We start from the raw sequence: 23,526 nt of genomic DNA, 5'->3' as shown, positions 1-23,526 counted from the left end.
GCAGGAGCAGTGGCCCTTAACAAAAGAAAAGTTACAGGCGCTTCACGGTTTAGTGCAAGAGCAACTGGAGGCTCAACACATCGAAGAATCTTCCAGTCCCTGGAATTCCCCTGTGTTTGTGGTAAGAAAAAAATCAGGTGGTTGGAGAATGATAACAGATCTGAGGGCCATAAACAAGGTGATTCAACCCATGGGTTCGCTTCAACCTGGAATTCCTTTGCCTTCCTTATTACCTCGGTCTTGGCATATAATTACAATTGATTTAAAAGATTGTTTTTTTACCATACCTCTACACGAGAAGGACAGGGAAAGGTTTGCTTTCTCAATACCTACTCTGAATAGTAATTCTCCAATGAAGAGATATCAATGGAAGGTACTTCCACAGGAAATGTTAAATAGCCCAACTTTATGCCAGTATTTTGTACAACAACCTTTAGAAATACTTCGTAAGCTGTTTCCTCAATCTATCATATATCATTACATGGATGATATTCTGCTAGCTGATTCTGATCCTAGTATTGTAGAAAAAATGTTTCAAGAAGCACAAAGAATTCTGCCATGCTGGGGATTACAGATTGCGGTGGAAAAAATACAAAGAGGAGATTCAATTACCTATTTAGGCTATAAAATAACTGAACAAAAAATTCGACCACAAAAGGTACAGATCCGTAGAGATCAATTACAAACTCTTAATGACTTTCAGAGATTATTGGGCGATATTACCTGGTTAAGGCCTACAATCGGGTTAGCTACCTATGAGTTAAGTAACTTGTTTCAGATTTTACAAGGGGATTCGGATTTAAACAGTCCTAGGTGTTTAACTGCTGAAGCAGAAAAGGAGTTAATTCTGGTGGAACAAAAACTTCAAAAGGCATATGTGGATAAAATTGATCCTGAACTTGGTTACATTTTGGTTATTTTGCCTTCAAAACATTCTCCTACTGGGCTTCTCATACAAAGGGAAGACCGGATTTTAAAATGGATATTCCTGCCAAATAAACAAAACAAAAAATTGAAAACATATATAGAGAAAATTTCTAAATTGATTACAAAGAAAAGAATAAGGTTGCGTCAACTGTCAGGGATGGACCCGGCAGAAATTGTAGTGCCTCTTACTGATTCTGAGATTATGTCACTATGGGTAATTAATAAAGATTGACAAAAAGCTTGTAGTAATTATTTGGGAGACATTAACAATAGATACCCAAAAAACAAACGTATACAGTTTATAAAAAAAACTAATTGGATCCTTCCAAGTATTGTAAAGAGGTCACCAATCTCAGGGGCACCCACCTTTTTCACTGATGCAAATAAATCAGATATGGCTGGTTATAAGTCTGAAAAAATGACCAAGGTGATTAAAAGCCCCTTTACATCAATTCAAAAATCAGAATTATATGCTATCCTTATGGTTTTGTTAGATTTTCCTGAACCTCTTAATATAATTACTGACTCTCAATATGCTAAAAAGGTTGTTTTACATATAGAAACTGCTAAATTTACTCCTGATAACACAAAATTGACTACTTTATTTATAGAGCTGCAACAGGTCATCAGAAGCAGAAATTATCCCTTGTATATTACTCATATTCGATCCCATACAGGTTTACCAGGTCCATTGGCAGAAGGAAATGAAGAGATCGACAAATTATTGATAGGTAATGTATTCGAAGCCTCCAAATTTCACGAAAAACATCATGTCAATGGTAAGGGGTTGAAGAAAAGATTTTCTATCACTTGACAACAAGCTAGAGAGATAATTAATAAATGTCCTACATGTTCCTTATATAGTCAACTACCATTACCTGCTGGAATTAACCCTAGAGGTAACAAAAGGAATGAAATTTGGCAGATGGATGTGTTTCATTTTGCAAAATTTAAAAAAATGAGATATGTACATCATACCATTGATACCTATTCAGGTTTTCAATGGACAACTGCCTTAAGTTCTGAAAGGGCTGACTGTGTGATTACTCATTTACTAAAAATAATGGCATTTATGGGAATACCTACACAAATTAAGACTGACAATGCTCCTGCATATGTGTCCCTTAAGATGAAAAACTTCTTTATGTATTATAATATAAAACATGTTACTGGTATACCTCACAATCCCACAGGACAAGCAGTTGTGGAACGAGCTAATCGTACCTTAAAAGAAATGCTTATTAAACAAAAGGGAAAGGTAAAGACACCCAGGGATCGATTAAATAATGCTTTGTTGACTCTAAATTTTCTTAATGTGAATGATGAAGGGACGTCAGCTGCGGAGAGACATTAGATAATAAAAAAAACTGAAAAATTGGGACAACCAATATTCTTCAAGGACTTGGAAAATATGAAATGGAAACCTGCAGTAGTTTTAAAATAGGGTCGTGGGTATGCGTATGTTTCCACAGGGAATGAAAATATATGGCTACCAACTAAACTTATAAAGATTAGATCTGACCATATAACAAGTGAATCTTAAGAGCTACCTGGTTCTTAACAGCTTGACATTGTTCCTTACAACTTAAAAAACTAATGCCCTCTTCTGTCCTATTGGTGTATATGCAGGTAGAGCCCTGTATTTGCAAAAAACAAGACAATGCTAAAGACAACAGACAACATGGGTGATTTAACCCCAAAAGCATGCCTCTGGCACCTCGAACAAAATGCCTCAAATGATGTGCCCTTAAAAATTATATATGTACTAACATACCTGTACTAATGATTTATAAAGTCTGCTTACTTTCAGAGCAAAAAACAGGACAATTATAAAGATCGAACTTCTGCCTCTGGCACTACTGCTTCTTCCAGAAATTACATACATATTAACAATAAATCGGCTAGCCGAAAGGATCGATCCCAAAAGGACTAGACAAAAAACAGCTAGCTTTTCCAGCGCTTGGCCAATATATTATTTTTCTTGGGTACCCGAAAAATATTTTTCTCTTAAACAACATCAAGTAATTTTGAGAACACGACGCCCCCATTCCCAGTAGGTGGGATATGTGTTTTTGGTGGGTTACCAATGCTCATCTTTGCCTAACGGGGTTATTTACAATTAATAAAAGTTCATTTGGAGATTTCTTTCTTCTATCTTTCTTTCTCTCTTACTTTCTATCCCTTTTAATATTAAGAAAAAGGGGGAAAGGAAGGGAGGATACAGGATTGTAGAATAAAAGGTAGATTATTGAATCTACTAACTTAAAAATTTCTACATTGGTATTGTAGATTGATGGAACTTTTGATTGATGGAAATTTAAGACTTCAACTTTTGCTTCACATTGATATGAACTTAAATTGTATACTCCATTCATTTTTGCCTTATGTATTGTATGTTATATGTTGACAAAATATTGTATATTGTATGTCAGAAATTTACGTTCTTTTTGTTCAATGTTTATTTGATGTATTATTCATGTACCACTAATGTCTTATAAAAAACTGTTTGAAATCATTGGGGATAAAAGTTGGTATTTAGTTACGTAGAAATCCTATTAGATACTCACTTTGTTATAGAGCAGGTTTGTTTAATAGCTTGTCTATGTCTGCAAAGGAATAGATTGATAACTGTAAAAATAGATAGATTTGCTCTTCAAACTCTTCAGAGATCCACAGAATATGGCATTTAATGATGAGGGCTTTCCTGACAGAGAGAGACATCCGCTCCTGGCCGCCTCTCCATTTGCATCATTGAAGATGGGGGCTTCAAGAGACGCTGGCGACAGAATGGTCACTAGACGGAAAAACTGCTCTGCTACTGCTCTTATCTCTACGGCTGATGACAGGCTGACTGTCTGCAACGATCAACAATGATGCTGGAAAGATGACTGTCCAGCTTTAAAGAGAACAGATGGACCAGACCGTCGGATTTCCTGCTTCAAAAAGCAGTTCATTGGATGTTTTGGGCCGAAAGGCTGAAGACTGATTGCCCCAATGAAGGAGAGAATTCAGTAACTATCCAGGCAGTCTGCTCTCTCTGTACTCTGCAACTTGGAAGTTGCCTGCCAGCAAAAGCAGTTCGTTGGATGTTTTGGGCCGAAAGGCTGAAGACTGATTGCCCCAATGAAGGAGAGAATTCAGTGACTATCCAGGCAGTCTGCTCTCTCTGTACTCTGCAACTTGGAAGTTGCCTGCCAGCACTTCCTTTATTAGATAGATTTTCCTTCTTGGGTCTCTGATGGGATTGAAGACTAGATAACCACAGTGTTACTAGAAGCTTTAGTAGATTAATAATTACAATTTCTCATAAAAGAAAAGGACTCTCTTTGATAGGATAGTGGTATACTTTCCCTTAGGTTAACAAGTATAAAAGGACTTTGTTATGTTCTTGATTCCTGATGAGTATGTATATATGTATATATGTATATATGTGTATATAGTTCTTAATTTTTTAGAGAGAAGGGTGAGGTGTAGGATAGATTAAGCTTTGTCTCAGGTGGAAGCAGTCTTGACGGGCTTTATCCTTGGGGCACACCATGAATACCTTGTGAGAGACTGTTTGGAGCCTTCCTGGGCTTGGAATTCAGGAAGCCTACCTAGGAACCCCACCGTGGCTATTGTTTTCCTAATTGACCCTCGAAGGGAGAAGGGACCGCCCTTTGCATATGACTGGGAAGAGGTAAGAGGAGAGAGGAAGAAGGCGAGGAGAAAGAAGAAAGGCCCGGACCAGCTCGTGGGACTGAGACACCTAAGGACCCGTCCTGCCCAACGGATTCCAGGAGGTTTTAATCTTCTGTCCCTTTAACCTTTTTTTCCTTCTTGTATATGCTAGTTGGGTTGTATAATAAAGTTTAATTGTTAATAAACTGAGCCAACAGCCAACAGCTGCTGTCCCACCTGTAGCTGTTTTTCTGGTTGGTATCTTCTGACGCGTCTTGAGCTTCTTTCGTTGAAAATTCTAAAAGGTGCCTCCTTTGATGTGCAGGGTCCGCACTGGGTTTTACTCTCCTGGAATCTTGCTCTAGCATGCTGAAAACAACACAAAACCAACAACAAATGGAGCAGTAGTTGAAGTTAAAATAGCACATGCACATGCTACATTAGCTAGAAAGCAAGCAAGATTTGCCTGTTAGATCTGAACATACAACAAAAAAGTCACGGCACTGATGGCCTGTCATCTTGTACATAGCAAACAATTTTAAAAATAATTTTTATAAGTATAAAAGCCCATATTTATGAACTGATTAAACAAAAGCAGTACTTTACTTATATACATTATATAAATTGCTGCCGTTTATATTAAATGCTTCTCAAAGACTTATATGCTGAAGGCTTGGGTCCACTGGGAGGTAGGGCACAGTGAGTGAAGGTTTTGAAGGCGACACTGGGATCCTAGCCACCCCTGTGCCCCTCTCCTTCACTCCCAGCAACTGTGAGGTAAGCAGACTTCTTCCACGTAACAGTTCTTGATAATAGACTGTGCCACTACAGCCCAGAGCAACAAGCCACGTCAACATAGACTAAAACCTCTGAAATCAAGAGCCAAGTAAACCTTCCTGCTTTTTAAGCTGATTTACCTCAGGTATTTATTGCAATAACAGAAAATTAACACATATGAATAGAAACGCAGGTAAGTACACTTAAGTAAATTTTAGGCTCATATAACCCAATCTGGGTAAATGCGGCAAATGAAATAGGAACTGCTGTCTTTCAGTAGTCAAACACACTATTAGCCTTGCCACAATGCTGAGGGATCACATAAAGTTAACCAAAACCATTTATAGTCTATTTTCATTTATACATAAAAGTTTTAATTTACTTCTCTCAACTCCCCTTAATACTTTCACTCATCAGCGTGATAGTCATAAGTATTTTGAGGGAAATAACATAGATTAGGTAGATCATACATACATATATTTATACATTTATACATGCAAACATACGTACATATGTGCCTACGTACATATGTCAGACAAACAGGCAGGCAGACACACAGACAGTGTTGTGATAAGTGTAATTGTTTAAACTTATTAGTCATGTGCTTTGAAATTTGGCTTATCAATGTCATTTCGAATACATGTTTTATTTTATAGAGTTACACACATAATTTACACTATTCATGATGCCAATTCAACACAAAAGGAATTCCTCTGGGGAAGCATAAAAGATTATATTTGGAGAATTAAGTGGGAGTGAAAAGTAAGACTGATGAAAAGGGCACTTAGGGCCTCATGGTCTAAAAGTAAAAGCCTGTGGGAGATACGGTATTTTTCTCCAAATATGGATGAACAGGTTGGACAAAAAGAAGAGGAAGATCTATTTCTCTGAAATCCTTTTCTTTTCCCCTAGAAATCACTGTCACCTGCAATTCTCACACAGCACGCTGTCATTCTGACATACGGTATACTGCCAAATTATGATCACTGTATTAAACTTTTGCTAACGAATGCTAAATTGTCATTACAATTGTGTGCTTCAGGCTGAATGCTTGAGCAGCCATGCAACACTGCAAGCCTACATATCTTTTATGCTCAGGGACCTATTCAGTGGTAAAGATGCAAAGGGAGAAAAAGATAAAAGCTAAATTAGTTTGTATAGAAGGGTAGATTTGATATGATTGATAGATTGATTGGCTGGTTGATGCAGAAGAGCGGTCGGAGCCATAGCGGAGCTAAGCAGAACTCTATGAAACACTACAGATGAGAGCACTGGACCTCTACAGCAGGGATCATGAGGCCATCTTAAGTGGCGAGCAGTAGATAAAGGACAAGGAAGAGGAGAGTGAGAAACGGCATCACACGCTAACAGAACAGTTATCTGAGCGAAGCACCCTGGCTCAAGAGAGCATGATTTAAGGAAGGAGAGACAAGACAAGAGAGAAGAGACAGCAGCAATACTGCAAGGCTGGACTACACATGGCCTAACAGTTTACACAACGGAAACAAATCACGTTGTCCTTGTGCTAATTTCTACTCTTCCGTATATCCTTCCAATGGCCAATGGCATTTCCTGGTCTGGTGGCATTATCAATCATCTACATCAGGCTTTAGTGTTACTTGTTTACACTTGGTTGCTACTGCCAGGAAAGCAGATAACAGAAGAATCCCTTGGCTTTGCTAGCTCTTGTTGGGGTTTTAACCCTACAAGGGGTCTCCCTAATGTAACTCTCATGATCTAAACTGCAAGGTTAGAGTGGCTGCCCTGCCTTCTAAAAATGACTTAGAACACTTCATGTCCCCTCTATATCAGAAAGTACCTTCCTCTAGTACACAGGCTCCAGACTGAGGCATCGGGCCAGCAGTGTTGCTATCCCCTGATAACTGGCTAGAAATTCAGATTCTTGTGTGAAGAAACTCAGTGTTTCAACAAGCTATCCAGTGACGGCCAATGATTGAGAACCTCCGCCCATGCTTTTCACAGCATGCTCCCTGGAAGAGTCACTTCCCCACAGTGGCTCCAGCTGAAGTTGACAGTTCAGAGGGCTGGGCTGCTCAGTAAGAGGACACAGAAGGATGTGCCCTAAATGGCAAATTTGTGGCTTCCTGACCATTTTTAATTAGTCCAGTATTGTAGTACTTTGAAGATTTAAAGACTCTACTGCCCATCATTTTTCAATCGCCACCACACAACCCAGAGCCTCGTGCCACTATTCACGGCTATTTACAGCCATCTGCGGCTATCACCAGCAAATAGCTTGGTCTATTTCAACTATAACAACACTGCGACAACCGCTTAGCTACATTTATTAGAAAACAAGTGTGCTATTGACACAAAAGCACATCGCCTCCTGTGCTGGTAATGATTTTAATGCCATAATAGCACTGCACCCACAGCCGTTTGGGGGAGTTACACCTTTCTTTTAACCAAAGAGCTCAAATCTCATTCAATTCACATCATCACACTCCATTATATAAAGGCCACGTAATACTTTGAGCAAGAGAATCACTGATGGGGCAAAAAATAGAATTTAAATAAGCTAAGCCACTAGTTTATTGCCCACCTACTGGTTGGGTAAGTGTATTGAGAAATCACTGTTATCCAGGTGGTGGTGTCCCATGCCTTTAGTATTAGCACTCAGGAGGCGGAGGCAGGTGGATCTCTGAATTCAAGGCCAGCCTAGGATACACAGTGAGTTCCAGAACAGCCAGGGCTACATAGAGAAACCCTGTCTCAAAAATCAAATAAATAAATAAATAAATAAATAAATAAATAAATAAATAAATAAATAAAAAATAAAATTCACCATCTTCATTTGCTATGCTTTCTTTGGGGGAGTTGCTTTTTCAGTCTCCAATTCATCCATATTTTAATCTTTAAAGTGTAAGTTCTAAAAAAAAAATACTTGAACTATGAAGTAACTGAGAAAAACTTATTATAGCTACAAGAATAAATTCACATTTATGGTTTCCTTGTATCTATTAGTATTTCAAAGAATTTCATTCCACTGCTAGGTTTCAGGACTGTCTAAAAATAATTATCATATTACAAATATTGAGAGGAATTTGGCAGCTCTTGAAGTGCCCAAACATACAAAAGGGTATGAGAAAATTATTGTTAATATGAACTTTCAGATTCTTGGCCTGAGTATTTTTATAATATTGGGAAAAAATAAATTTCCAAGAACACAAAAGGATGAGTCAGGCAAAGCAAGTGCCGGTGTGTCTGGTGACTTTCTAACTCAGAATAGTGATACAACAATTAACTAACTATAAAAATCAATTATTTTTATTTTCTCTGCTTGGATATTTTGCTTGCATGTAAGTCTGTGCACCGTGTGCATACAGAGCCCCTTAAACTCAGAAGAGGGGTCTGGATGCCCCAGAACTGGAGTTACAGGCATTGTCAGCTGTCATGTGGGTGCTGAGTCCTCTGCAGCAGCAGACAGTGCTCTTAAGCACTGAGCCAACTCTCCAGCCCTTAACTAAAATCTTTATAATTAAGTTAAGCCAGATTCTGCCCGGGAGTTTAAAGTAAACTAATAAATACTAAAAAGAAAAAAGAAAAACATGAGTCTCTATGACCTATGAGTCTCCAATCAGGAACATACTACTCACTAACAGTCACGAGGGCTCTGATACACAGGATAATCATTGCACAAAGCATCTTGCTTGTGCTCTGGTCAGTGATCCTGAAAAGTATAGACTAATAAAACATGAATGATTTAAGTTTCTTCCAAAGTTTGAAAGGCGCATTACAAGAATTGTTACTTTACTCTTTCATCTATGAAACTCTAAACGTCAACAACTGATGTAAATTATTCATGAGACTGTTTAATCCCTAAGACTTCAGATATCCAATGTTCATACCAAGAGGCTGAACATAAAATGGCACATAGCCAAGTATACCCTTGGCAAGCCTGGGCTTGTTTTGTTTGTCTTTTATGGTACAAGTAGATCAATTTTAAATTGAAGCCAAATCCACAGGTAAGAGTAATGCTGTTTCTCTTCACCCCAAACCATATGCTGTCATTGCTGAGACCCACAAACGAAAAGCTCGATTACTTTCAGCTGAGAATGATCATGGCGACCTTTGGAGGCGAAAGTGGAAAAGTGCAAAAGCACAAACATGGACGGCAGATCTGGATTCAAGATGGGACTCAAACGCCTGCGTGGTTCCGTTCTTTAAGCCTCCAACTCTTCACAGGAAAACAGGAAAACTAGCAAGTATGTCACAGGGCTCGTCTGAGAGTCACGTGAGGTGACAGATGTGGACATATTTTACAAAGCCTGAGGATGCCAGGGAGCACTTAGTGACACAGCTGTCTTCCTGCTTGCCCGGCTCGAGTGTTCACAACATAGCAACTGCAGGGGTCTTTCATACACTAGGTCAGCCTCTGACATCTCTCCACAGCGCCGGCCCTTTAGACGGCTCCTCTTTTCTAGCATAAGAAGCCCAAATGTGAGTGTGGCCCTCCCTTCCACTTTGCTTCCATGATACTGCCTCCTAGTTCTTGCATCCTGTTCACTTACATTCAGCCACACTTACCTCCCTCCTCGCCCTTGAAATGAACAGCACACTCCTTCACACCAGGGCTCTGCAGTAGCTAACGCCTTCGCAGAGCTCTTCCCTACACAGCCAGACAGCTAACCTCGTCTCCGGCAAGCCTTAGCTCAAACATCTGTCAAACAGCGATCACTACTCAAAGTGACATCCCAACAATGTCACACACACGTGTAAAACCATTTACTCTACCATACTTAATTCTGTTCAAAGAATTTACAACTTGGCTGCTTTACTTGTTAAATGTACTGTCTCTTACTATAGCACAAACTGAAGGGTGCAAAGATCTTTGTGCTGTTTTAGGTCAGTGCTTGGCATATAGAGAGCACTTCTGCATTTTGTTTTTTATTTATTCTAAATAAGGAATAAATGAACTTTGTGAATATTCTGCGTCTTCACTTTGCTGTTAAACTTGCATCAAACCAATGAATTCATAACACAGACACTGTCCTGCTTCACGGCCAAGTCTGAGCTTTTGGAGAATGGGCAAGGTTGCTGGGTACAGCGCTGACTGTTCCACTGTAAGGCCGCGTCTGCCTATGTTAGTGATGAAGATGAAGCTTCAGGTCAGCGCAGCACTGCATTTCAGTTTCCTCCTCTGTAAAAACGGTCATAATAGCACCTGCTCTATGGCAGGAGGAGGAAAAAAATGAAGTAGTTCACAGAGTAATCAGATTACTAGTTGGTGCACTGGTTTTGATAACTGATACAATAGTACAAAAAAAAACACTAGCTACTTTTACCAATAAAGCATTGATAATATCAAGATACAGCCAAGCTAGATTGTTCTGGAAGGAAGAGAGGGAGGACTGCATTAATGAGAATTCTTGGGAAAGGGCTAAGACAGAAAGTCACATAAACTATGTTGCTATGTATACATCCCCTAACTGTAGCTCATTCAGACGTCACACAGTGATAAATTGACTATGGAGATAATATAAACACTGCATATACTTAGAAAAAAAATCTAAGTGCAGAGCTTGAAGAGGCCACCTTCTGTAGCCAGGTGGGACTTCTTCCAGTGGAGGAGGGGCACACCAGCCCATCCACAAAAACGTTGACCCCAAATTTGTCCTGCCTACAAGCAGTACAGGGATAAAGATGGAGCAGAGATACAGGGAACTGCCAACCAATGGCTGGCCCAATTTGAGACCCACCCTATGGTAGAGTAGGGGGAAGGATTGAGGGAGCCAGAAGGACCAAGGACACCACAAGAAGACCTACAGAGTAAACTAACCTGGGCCTATAGGGGCTTGCAGAGACTGAACCACTGACCAACGAGCATGCAAGGGCTGGACCTAGGCCCCCTACACACATGTAGCAGATGTGCAGCTTGTTCTTCATATGAGTCCCCTAACAATTGGAGCCAGGGCTGTCTCTGACCCTGCTGTCTGCCTTTGGATCCCTTTCACATAGTTGGACTGTCTTGTCTGGCCTCGGTGAGAGAGGATGTGCCTGGTACTGCTGCGACTTGATGTACCAGAGTGGGTGCGGGTACCCATGGGGAGCCTCCCCTTCCCTGAAGATAAGGGGAAGGGGGAATGAGGAAGGGGTGAAAAGGTGGGGATGGGAGAAGAGGAGGGGAGGGGGGCTGCATCAGGCTGTAAAGAAAATAAAATAAATAAATAAAAACAAAAGATAAAAAAAACAGTCTTGGTGTATAAAATATGTCCATAGTTCATGTAGATATCAGCAATTAATAATCTACAGACTAGGCTTGGTGGCACATGCCTATAGTCCCAGCACTCTGGAGGCAGAGGCAGGCAGATCTCTGTGAGTTTGAGGCTAGCCTGGTCTACAAAGTGAGTCCAGGACAGCCAGAACTACAAGAGAAATCCTGCCTCAAAAAACAAACAAACAAACAAACAAACAAACCTGCAGAATGACTGCTAAAATACTTACTGAAATGACAAAATAAACCAAATCTGGAGACAAAAATGGTATTAATGATAAGTTTCCTAGAAGCCTAAGTGACAGATAATATTATAATTACATTTGTATGTTCACAGACCAAGTTTTCTGTTGCTCTATAGTTCTGTACTCAGTACATGGCTGAGTCACTTACTCCTTTACTATGTATGATCTGCAGTTGACAAAGCATGATCATGTGTGCATGTGCTAAGTACTGCAATGGTAATAAAGCTATTGTGGACAAACCATTCACTGGTCTCTAATTTATTAAGAATGTGAGTAATATGAGGAAACAGCAACATATTCAACTTACGCACTGACAGGAGTCTCCTCACCTGGCCTAGCTTCTCCAATCCCTCTTGGGGAGGAGATGGCACAAATTACCAACTTCTAGTTTGGGAAGTGACATCCAGGGACCTAACTATCCCAGGTAAAGAAGGAAGTCAGAGGGGACATAGTGTGTGCTTTCAATCACCCTTCGGTTCACTCTGACTGAGGTCTAGAGAAGAAGGTGGCCGAGGAATGTGTGATGAAGCCCCTGGCGTGCTGCTGGGAAGCACGCTCTACACAATTCACGTGAAAGCCCGGACCAGAGAAACCATCAGCAGGATTTTCCATGCCTTCTAAGTCCAGCACCAGACTTGACAGACACGGAGTCATCTAAGACCAGGACTGACATCTACACAGACCATAAGAAGGCAGAACAAAGCCATTACCTTGCACAGGCATTTTTGTCTACTGTGAATAAATTAAAATATCTAGAAAAGGGTCTGGTACTGGCTCTACAATCCTGACTCTGTAGCACCTGGTACTTAGATGTATCTTTATATGTACTTGAGATGCTTATATGTCATTTTGATAAATGTGGAACATACTTTTAGCCAAGGACTTGAATTAGATTACATTTAAGAATCTGGCTGAACAAAACCATCTATACTTAGTGGTTTGAATTCTGACATCTAAGTCTTTTAACATTCAGCCAAGTGGTGATATCATTCAGCAAAATGTGCTCAACAACTGAACAGGGGGACAATTGGAACCAGATTTGGTGACAAGCTCATCTCAGGAAAAGCTAGAATTCGTCCTGCAAAACAACAGAAACTGGCAACTTAGAGAATTCTGGAATAAAGAAATTTGCTTCTAACCAATTCCTGACTCACACTTGATGCACATGCTTTCTGATCACCTCTTCTTTATTTTATTTACTTTTATTTTTTTTTATTTTGGTTTTTCAAGACAGGGTCTCTCTGTGTAGCCTTGGCTGTCCTGGACTCTCTTTGTAGATCAGGTTGGCCTTGAACTCATAGTGATCTGCCTCCCTAGTGCTGGGATTAAAGGAGTGCACCACCAAGCTGGCCTCTTCTTTAAAGTGATGTCTCAAATTCAAGATTCCAAGTCTAGCAGAAGGGCGTATTACCTAACCCCAGAACAAGAGAGGAAAAAAAACCCTCCTTCCCCAACACTTGTTGATTCTTTTAAACAGTGTAACATATTTACAATACCGTTGACATACTAATTTACCGCTTGCTGAAAAGCCTGGTTGTAGAAGCCTTTAAACTGACAGGGAAACAGGATACAGGAATCCATAAACTGCTCAACCTGCCAGGAGGAGGCTGCTTTCCTAAGGGTAGGCTGTGACTCCTGCTCAGAACCAGGGCATAGGAATGTCCTGAGTCCATAAGACAAGCTTATGAATAGGGAGGTGTCTAGACATTTACTAAATAGGCCACTGTTTTCTTTTTCTTTCCTGTAGCTATGAGCTTTTCTGATGCCTCACAGATTCTTTATTTCTCCTTTAAACAGCATTATGTTGAATTTCTCCACTCTAGTTAACAAATTTGCCTTCTAAAGACAAAAGTCCTGTCCAGGAGCAAGTAACTTAGCAGATAAAGTGCTTCCTGTGCAATTGTAAAGACATGAGTTCAGATCCCCAGAAGCCAGGTAAAGCTAGGTATGGCAGCCCACATCTGCAGTGCCAGTACTCCTACAGTAAGATGAACAGCAGACAGCAAGGTTCCAGAGCTCCTGAGTCTCCTTGCCTGGTGCATACAACACTCAACAGCAAAGTGAACGTGCCTCAAACAAGGGGAAGGTGAGGCCCACACCTGAGGTAGTCCTCTAAAAACTATACCTGAGCTGTGGCCAAGCGCACGCGCGCGCGCACACACACACACACACACACACACACACACACACACACACACACGCACGCACGCACCAAATGCACCGTCATTCCACTTTCACTAGGTTCATCTCCATCACAGTATGCGTTTTTATAGTCTAGTTTCTTTCCCTTAATACATTTTGAAACAAAATAGTCAAATTGTAGGTTGTTACCACTTATCTCAAAACTTTAAAAGTTCAACTAAACAAGTTTAAATGTTAACTATTTCCCCGAAATTAAAATAAACTTTGAGTACTTTCTCTTCACTCCTCTCATTCCCAATCCGTCAGTATTACTCCCATCTTGATCAGTAGGCACTGCTACCACTTCACACTGCCAGCTTTTTAGAAAGCTTCTCTCACAGCTTTTATTTTTGGTTATTAGCTAACCGTTTCTATGTCTAAACCTAGAGAAGCCATTTTCTTCCTTCCTAACACATCCCTCAGCAATCTTTAATGATGTCTGCTAACAGTGAGCCCCCTCCAGCTGTGACTGTCTTCAGACAGCCCTACACTTCTCTCAGATTTAACAGGTGTTTTTGTCAGGCGAGACAACAGACTGAATTCTTTCTCTTAAACTTTAGGATAGCATTCTACTGACTGATACTGTTAAGAAGTCGGCTATGATACTGTTAAGAAGTCGGCTACCCGTCTGATGCCGACGGCCCTGTGAGTAAGCTATTGTGCTTGTGTCCTGGGGGATCTGACCATCTTTGTTGGCTCCTAGTATTCTACAGTCTTGCGGGCAGGTATCTATGCATGAATAACTTTTTATCTGGTTTATTTTCCCCCTGAACTGATTTACCCTAAGCCTGTTAAGCCTGAGTGTTGTTGTCTTCCGTCAATTCTGGGATGTGTCTAACTTATAATGTCATCAAATGTTGCCTTTCCCCATTTTTCCTTAGTTTGGGGAATTTTTTTTGGGGGGGGGGGAGAGAGGTTCCACTTTGATGAATACTACAGCATCTCTTTTTATTCCACTCTTTTCTCTGTTGCCTTCTCTCCTCAAATATAGCTCAGTTTTTTGTTTGTTTAGGTTTTTGGTTTTTAATTAAAAGCTTAGGACGCATACGATGGAGGGAGCACTAGTGGACGGAAGACAACTAGTAGGATTGGGGAAAGGAGACTACATGGTCGAAGGATATAATATACTTCAAAATGTAAACTTTTGAGACTTTTGGACTTACAAAGACAAGTAGTAGTGTGGCTCACATACACTTTCTCCATTGTTCCTCAAATGCCAACACTTTACCAACAGCAATAAGGCAGCAAACATAAGACACGGACCTGAAGGAAGCTACAGAGCTTACCTAGTATCTGGCCTGCAGTCCTCCTAACCACACTGCCCTGCTGATAGCACGGTCTGTTCCAGCTCCACGTGCTGCACCATTTGCCTGTGCTACTTTCTCCTCCACTCTTAGAATGATCCTCTGCCTTTCCTTGACTTTCATGACATTGATATTTTTGAAGATTCAGGCTATTTTGTACAGTGTTGCTCATTTGGGTTTATCTGTTTGTTTTTTGATGATTAAATTCAAAGAAATGCATTTGGGGGCAACTATTTCACAGGAGGGATAACTATGTTCTTTTTGGTGCATTCCAGCACATGCCAGATGTCACATCACTGGCAATCTTACTCTGATCATCTAGATATGATGGTATGCTGTCATGTCTTTTAACAGTCCTCATGTTTTCTAACTCTTGGCCTCTGTTATACTCTGCTTGTTTTTCTTTGTATCTGTGGTGGATGCATGAGTGTAGAAGCGTGTGCATCCATGTGTAGACTCACCCCTGCATGGGTGTATGGAGGCTAGGGGTCAACACCAAGCACTGTCTTCTATTCAATCTCCACTTTATTTTTTGAGACAGGGTCTCTCTGCGGCTCTAGACTGGCTGGCCAGCAAGCCCCTGGGATCCACTGAGATCTGCCTGCCTCTGCCCACCTCTTTCCCTTCCTGTTACATGGTGCTGAGGACCCAAACCCAGGTCAAACAGTAGTTACTGGGAAATCTACCCACTGAGCCATCTTTCCAACCAGTTTATTTGGTTTAAGTTAACTGATATTATTATGCTCATTTGACCCTATGTCTAGTTTTCTCCAAAATATTCTCATCAGCTCAATCTTTTATCACTTTGCCATATTTGGATTTCCTCTTTTATCTGAGACATTTTTATCTTTTTAAAACAATAATTCAAATATCCATAGTATCAAAGTCTGATAATATATATATTTGAGACAGGGTCTCATGTAGCCCAGGCTGCTCTTAAACTCACTATGTAGTGAAGAATGACTTTGAACATCTAATCCTCCTGCCTCTGTCTCCCAAATGCTAAGATGACACCATGCCTGATTTATGCAGCAGGGCATATGCTGGGTATGCTATGTAACCCTCTACCAACTGAGCTACATTACTAGCTCGGTCTGTTTTATTCTGAAGCATGGACTTGCTAAGATGTCAGTGTTGCCTTGAACTCACTCTGTAGCTCAAACAGGCTGGAAACTTGTGATCTTCCTGCCTCGCCCACTAGAGCAGCTAAGATTATAGTCTTACTCCACCAGGCCTGGCTCACACAGGCTGGCCATTTCCTGCTGCCTGGAGTCTCTGTTTTTACAGACCACCCAGAGTAGGCCAACTCCTTGAATCTCATGCCAAAAATAGCTAGATCTCTTCTTCACCATCCATAAAACATAATAAGGTTAGAAAATTAATTCAGTTAAATTTATTTAATTTATTTTCTTTTTCTGTGGGATGACTATATAGAAACCTAAAACTCTTCAACACGCTCTGTTTTGGTATACATTACCTTTCATAAATTCTCTTACTTTATATGTAAAGTATATTTGTATTTCATCACCAAATGTTTTCAGGGAATATTTCTTAAGGTATATGTGGCAAATTGTTACTTTTTTCACATGGGCCTAAAACAATAAGGCACAAAATCATCTATCTACACTGTACATCTGAAACACCATAACTAACTTCATTGTGGTACTATAATCTCATCAAAAACAGTTTAAATTCCTAAACTTAAGATCCTTTAGAAACTCTATGATTTGGCCAGGTTTATTTCAGTGGTATTCAAGAAAATTCAGATAGAGCTCATAATCTGTACCAATAAAATATAACAGTAATTACCTAAGGTTTCTTGTATTGTTGGTTTAAAGAGGAATTCTTTTTTTAAAAAATACTTATTATACACACACACACATTTGGTTGCTAGGTATGTCTGCGCACCACGTATGTGCCTCATGACTGGGAAGAATCCTCTGGAATTGGAGTTATGGACAGTTGTGAGTCACCTGTGAGTGCGTGCTGGGAACTGAACCCAGGTCCTCCATACGAACAACAAGTATTACTAATCTCTGAGCCATCTTTATAGCCCAGTTGCTTACTTTTTTTGGTTTTTAAGGTGTGAGTATGAGTGAGAGTGTGCGTGAGTGTTCTCTGGGCTTTGATGTTTACTGCCCATGCCAGTCTTGTCTAGAAGAAGTGGTTCTCTGCTTTTATGAGTTTTACAGGCCAGTTTTGTCTTTTTTCCTTCTTGGTAACATTCCAAGTTGTTAAGAAACTGGTTTCCTCAAATCTTTCAGCTCTTCTTTTACTTTTCTTCAATTTAAGCTTCTAGACATATTTTTTAAATTTTTAAATTCTTAAGAGTCCTACAACCTGGTGTTCTGTTCCTTATGCCTCACAGAAAAAGACAGATCTTAGCTGGTTACTCTTCATGATTTTCAAACATCTTAACTCTCTCCCATTTTTTTTTAATTTAACAATTTATTCATTTATTATGTATACAGTATTCTGCCTGCATGTACACCTACAGGCCAGAAGAGAGTATCAGATCTCATTCTAGATGGCTGTGAGCCACCATGTGGTTGCTGGGAATTGAACTCAGGACCTCTGGAAGAGCAGTCCGTGCTCTTAACCTCTGAGCCATCTCTGCAGCCCCCTCTCCCATTCTTAAATTCCCCTTTTCATGCTAACTATTTAATTTTTTTCTGAGCACAAATCTTTTCTTAATAAAAAGGGACCACTGCATCTTCATTTCATAATGGGTTTATCTACCATGGAAATGAAATTTATTTGATGGCTGTGAAGATCATTAACTCATTCAAAACTTTTTGTTCCGAGTTGCTGTTGACTCAAAAGGGCATTCACAAAATGCTTCCTCCAATCCCGCCCTTACTTCTTACAGCACACTCTGACCTTTACCTGTTCATTGAGCACTATATGCAAAGCCTCCCAGAACTGATTCATCGCTTATTTGTTCAGGACTCTGGATGTGATTTTATAAGAAATATATTTGGTGTCCTCCTGAGTTCCCAGCACAGAAATCATAAAAACCTTGGAATTTCCTGAGTGATACAGGTGAGCAAATACGTAACACACACACACACACACACACACACACACACACACACACACACACACCAACATACAAAAAACAAAACAACCCTCCAGCCACACCTGAGCTGTGGAAGTAAGGTATATTATAAAGGAAGGATGATGCTGATTCCCAGGAAAGCTAACCACTGACTAGTGAGTCGGAATTTTCAGTCTCATCCCCTACCTCCGAGGACAGGAAAGAGGCTGAATTGAGCTAAATCACCAGAGGTTTGATTGTCACACCAATATAATGAAGCCTGCACAAAACTGTAGGCAGTGTGTCTGGAGGACGGCCAGGCTGGCGAGCACAAGATGCTGGGGGGGCAGGTGGGGGGGAGGGGAGAATCCACCTAGAGGTGGCACAGAAGGTTCTCACGTCTCCTTCCACTGTGCTTAGCTTATGCATCGGTCTATCTGGTTTACCTCCTGAAACTCGTGGCAGTTATTTTTAAATGAACCAAAAAATAGTAAGAAGACTGTTCACTGTGTTTTGTAAGCCACTCTAACAAATTATTAAGAGAATGCTGGTCTGCATACATGGTAAGTCACAACCCAAGACTGTGGCTGCTAATTGAAGCATGGTCTAGCCCTTAAGCCTGTGGGGCCTGTGCAAATGCTCAGCAGTCTGTGAACTGAGCTCAGCTATAGGCGTGCCAAATGATGGCCAGACAACTAAGAAAAATGACGTATAGAAAACTCATACATCAGTCAAAGAGAAGTGAGTAAAAACAAAAAACGGGTTTTTTCTTTCTTTTTTTCTTTTAAATGCCTTTATTGGACATAATTCTTCCTCATGCTACGGTTGCTCATGTATCTGTTTCTCTTACTAGACTGCCCTTTCATTCAGGCTTGCATCCTTCATTCCCTGCTCAGCACCTGCAAACAGCAAGTGCCCTATCACTATTAGTGTATGTTCCTCCTAACAGATGGACATGTACTGCACACAGACTCATGCGATGTGAGGGCGGAAAGCACACAGTTTCCCAGAAACCATAAATGAACATACCACTGAATTGTCTCTATAACATAAGGAAAATGTATAATAACACAAAGCAAAACTTTAGCAGGTGGAAGAAAATGTCTATGATAAATTGGGTAACTAGTGAAAGAGTGGCTGACCAACTCTAAGAATGCCACTGGGGACAGCCTCTCAGATGCCTAGCTACATTAACAGAGTCAGCTAAAAGAGAGGGGAAAGTCCTCAGTTTAAGACTGGTGTGCTGCACAGGCACAAAAGCAGCAATGAGTAAATGTGTGGAAGATCTGACGAGCGGGCTGTGAATCAACACTAGATGTGTGTTTTAATATATACGGGTGGTTCACAGTAATTCATACGAGAAGGGAGAATCTTTATTCAAGACTGCAGGTAATTTTTTAAGGGGAACACAACTAACAACTAGCTTAAAAATATTCCCCCACCACCAGGACCAGGCGCCTAGGACCTCATGCACACCAGCCAAGCACTCTGCCCTGAGCTACCTCCTCCAGCAGCTTTGAAGAACTTATTCTAGTTGAGAGGAGGGCGCTCATTTATCTGTACTACGGTATCTGTCGAGCGACAGCTACATGGCAGGCATCATTGGAGGCACTAGAAAACAAGAGAAAACATTCTTGCAGGGGGAGGAGGAGGTAAAGGGGGCTGGTTAGAAAACTAAAAGGAAGCGTGAGGAGATGGCAGGAAAGGAGGAACAGCCAGGAGAGAAAGATGGCCAGGGATCCTAGAGGGGAGCGCGGAGCTGACACTGGTGCACTGAAGGCCGTGGGAACAACACACATCACAGACTGACAGACACAGGAACACGGGACCCTGGCGCCCAGCAACACATCATATCATCATATGACACTGCATAGGCACAGAGACCTGAAGCCCTGGTAGTTTCCAGTTGGTCAGACACCAAATATTTGCCCCAAAAATAGGAAACAATGCTACTCTCTTTTGTGTCATTAAATATTTGAAGATTTCAACATTTACTTATTTAACATGTAACGATTCATGATTGTGTGAACAAACATTTTAAATCTGTTTTATTTAGTCTATAACACAATAAATATCAATAAATATAAGTTCTTTGCAATTCTCTGTAACTTTTAACTTTAATAGTATAAACTGGTTCCTATGTTATAAGTGTCTAAGGTCAAGTATCTAAACTTCAAAATCTAATAAAGTTACTAAGAGAATGATGTGCTACTTTAATTAAAAATAAGCACTTTTGAATAATACATATATAGTTCCTTTTATGTAAACATAATTTAACAAATTATATATACATAAACACAAATACAAAATCATGTCTATATACAAAATGAACTTTTCATTTTTTAAAAAAAGTCGTATTGTTTTATAAGTATGCTTTTAACTTGTTGTTTCCTCTGCTTGACATGCTTTTCCCATACTTCCCACTTGCAAACCAGTATCTCAATTCAAGTCTGAGATTCCTCCCTGGGGATCCTCCATATCACTCAGTCATTCAACAGAACAGTGTCCTGTGCGCCTCTGACGCGCCATGAGCGGCCACGCCCAGGAACTCGCACGCCCAGCCCCAGCCCATCAGCACTCTGCTCACACTGTTTCCATCACACCATCATGTCTAAGGGTCCCTTAACGTGGTCTCTTCCCAGCTGCACCCTGAGATCTGTGGAGGACCTCGTCTCCTGCCCAGTTATTCTTCACACATCTAGAATGCTGGCTTTTGTTCAAAACAAATGAGCTTTCCTCTTGCAGTTAAGTAGTAACAAATAACTAGCATTTAAATTTTAGTATGTGCATCCAAAAAAGTTGCATGCTTACCTCATGGGCCCATAGTTGAGCATTATAAATGCCAATACTATCATCACACAAACAGCTCTTCGCTTTGGACTCGGGACTTTAAGCCTCTGGTTCTAAAGGAAATGAAACAGGATGCCAACATTACAAAGAACAGTAACTAAGAACCCTCATTTTTACAAGTTGTATGAATACCTTTTCTCTTTAAAAAATTAAAATTAAAAACACCTCAAAGATAAAGAAATAATACTTTGCCTGGCAGTGATGGTGCACACCTTTAAGCCCAGCATTTGGGAGGCAGAGGCAAGAGGACCTCTTTGAGTTCGAAGACAGTTGGGTTTACAGAGTGAGTTTCAGGATAGCCATGGCTACACAGAAATAATAATAATAATAATAATAATAATAATAATAATAATAATAATAATAATAATAATAAATAGCAAAAGACTAAAGCCTTCTCTTTTCCAACAGAGGAAATAATTAGAAAAGAACAAATATGGTCCAAATTTTAGCTTTATGTTTCTGTGGATCCTCAAGAATTCTGAGGTACACGTCTGTTGCTTGGCTCCCTGTCTCTTACGGTGCTGTCTTCAGCAACACACTGGAGTGTTCTCATATACTCAGGGGCAAGATAGAAAGAACGGAGTAAGCAGCAGCACTAAACAGCACCCGTAGGTTCAGGACTGCATTGCTGTGGGTTTCACAAACAAAGCAGAAGAGACTAGCATGGCGACAGAAAGCAAAGGAGCACAAGAGGGGTTAAGTGGATTAAGTGGACAGACAAAGATTTAAAACACATTTTATTTTTGAGAGTTAAAATAGTTACCCTAAAATGAGGCAACAGTATCTCTATTAGACACTACAAGCAATTAAATAAAAAGCCCGGTGCCAGGAATCAGTTACTTTTAGAGTTATTGACCAGTGAGGTGCCACAGACCCACAAACATTTCAGGCTATTGTCAACTTCCTGGTTACTCTCCAGAATTCTCACAGTAAGACCCTGTGCTGAAGACTCCACAGACTTGTGTCATCCAACACCTGAGAACTCTAGCTGGTGCTGACCTGGACGTTTTATCTCGACTTGCTAGCTTTCATAGTGCTGGAAGGTGCTGTACACACGACTTGCTAGCTTTCACGGTGCTGCAAGGTGCTGTACACACGACTTGCTAGCTTTCATGGTGCTGCAAGGTGCTGTACACACGACTTGCTAGCTTTCATGGTGCTGCAAGGTGCTGTGCACACGACTGGAGGAGACAGCAAGCTTCAATCTTACCCACCTGTGACCCTTGTGAGCTCCAACAGTGACTGGCCTGGAAACACTCCCACTGCAGCAGCAGTGGCACAAACATCACTGGAATAACAAACCACTTTCTGATTGGATGTTAGTGCTGCTCTACAAGAGAAACCCATACCTGGCACCATTATTGGTCCAAGAACCTGTGGCTGCAGAGGTCACAGCCCCCTACAGGAGAACCTACACCTAGTCTGCTGAATGGACATGGTGTTAAACCAACTCCTAGTGACTTATCACCATACCATAGATGATGCATCTCTCAACCCTCATCAGAGAAGCTTCTGATTGTGCCAGCTGGTGACTGACACACAGACTCACAAGTAGCCAAAGTGGAGAGACTATGAGACTCCAGAATGGTCAGCCCTAATGGAACATATACACCACACCCTCTCTTCCCAGGGCTCAGGGATCCCTGTGGAATATGGGGCAGAAAGAGCATAAGGGTAAAAATGTCAGATGACTAAAAGGAAACAAGAGGGCATGGCACATATGAACCCCTGGTGACTGTGACAGCATGCACGAGACTTGTGCAAACCAAGGCAAACTAAAGCCCTGCATGGAGAGGAAGCTGAATGAACTCTTAGCTGAGGAGCTAATAGTAACTGTCGGTTGCTGTGAAAGGAAAGTCCATTTTTGTAAGAGGGTAGCCCTGGGTACTTCCACCATGCTCCAATAGAAGGCCACATATGCAAGACTATCTCAGCACCACAAACTGGTCCTTATGCATTTAAAAAACAAGGACACAAAGCTGGATAGGTAGGAAGGTGGGTAGATGCTGGGAGAGTTAAAGGTGGGAAGAGTTGGACATAATCAGAGTACATTATGTGAAATTCTCAAAGAATAAAGATATAAAATAAAACAGTACGGTATAGTGATGCATATCCATAATTCCTACACAAATTCAAGTTCAATTCAGTGCACATATAAGTCCCAAGTTAGCCAAGGCTCTAGAGTGAAGCCCTGTCTCAAAATTTTTTAATTAAAAAAATTGAAAGAATAACAATAAAAGAGAAGAGTTGACAGGACTGTTCCAGAAACTCAGTATGATTCACTCAGTCCAAAAACAAAAACAAAAACAA

The 23,526-nt window shown here is 40.6% G+C and overlaps 1 protein-coding gene across 2 annotated transcripts in view; it reads right to left on the bottom strand.

The window, feature by feature from the left end:
• The window catches only part of ATF6 (activating transcription factor 6), a 155,245-nt gene that overhangs the window by 82,022 nt on the left and 49,697 nt on the right, over window positions 1-23,526 (bottom strand). For both annotated transcript variants that reach the window (XM_084776300.1, XM_084776299.1), the window contains exons 10-11: window positions 21,178-21,269; window positions 4,825-4,956 (exon numbers count right to left, since the gene is read on the bottom strand). In XM_084776300.1, coding sequence (XP_084632426.1) covers window positions 4,825-4,956; window positions 21,178-21,269 — 224 coding nt within the window. The remainder of the gene's footprint in view (window positions 1-4,824; window positions 4,957-21,177; window positions 21,270-23,526) is intronic.

Source organism: Acomys minous (assembly GCF_964271855.1).
Source record: "Acomys minous genome assembly, chromosome: 1".
Classification (NCBI taxonomy): domain Eukaryota; kingdom Metazoa; phylum Chordata; class Mammalia; order Rodentia; family Muridae; genus Acomys; species Acomys minous.
This window is presented reverse-complemented; position numbering and strand designations above follow the sequence as displayed.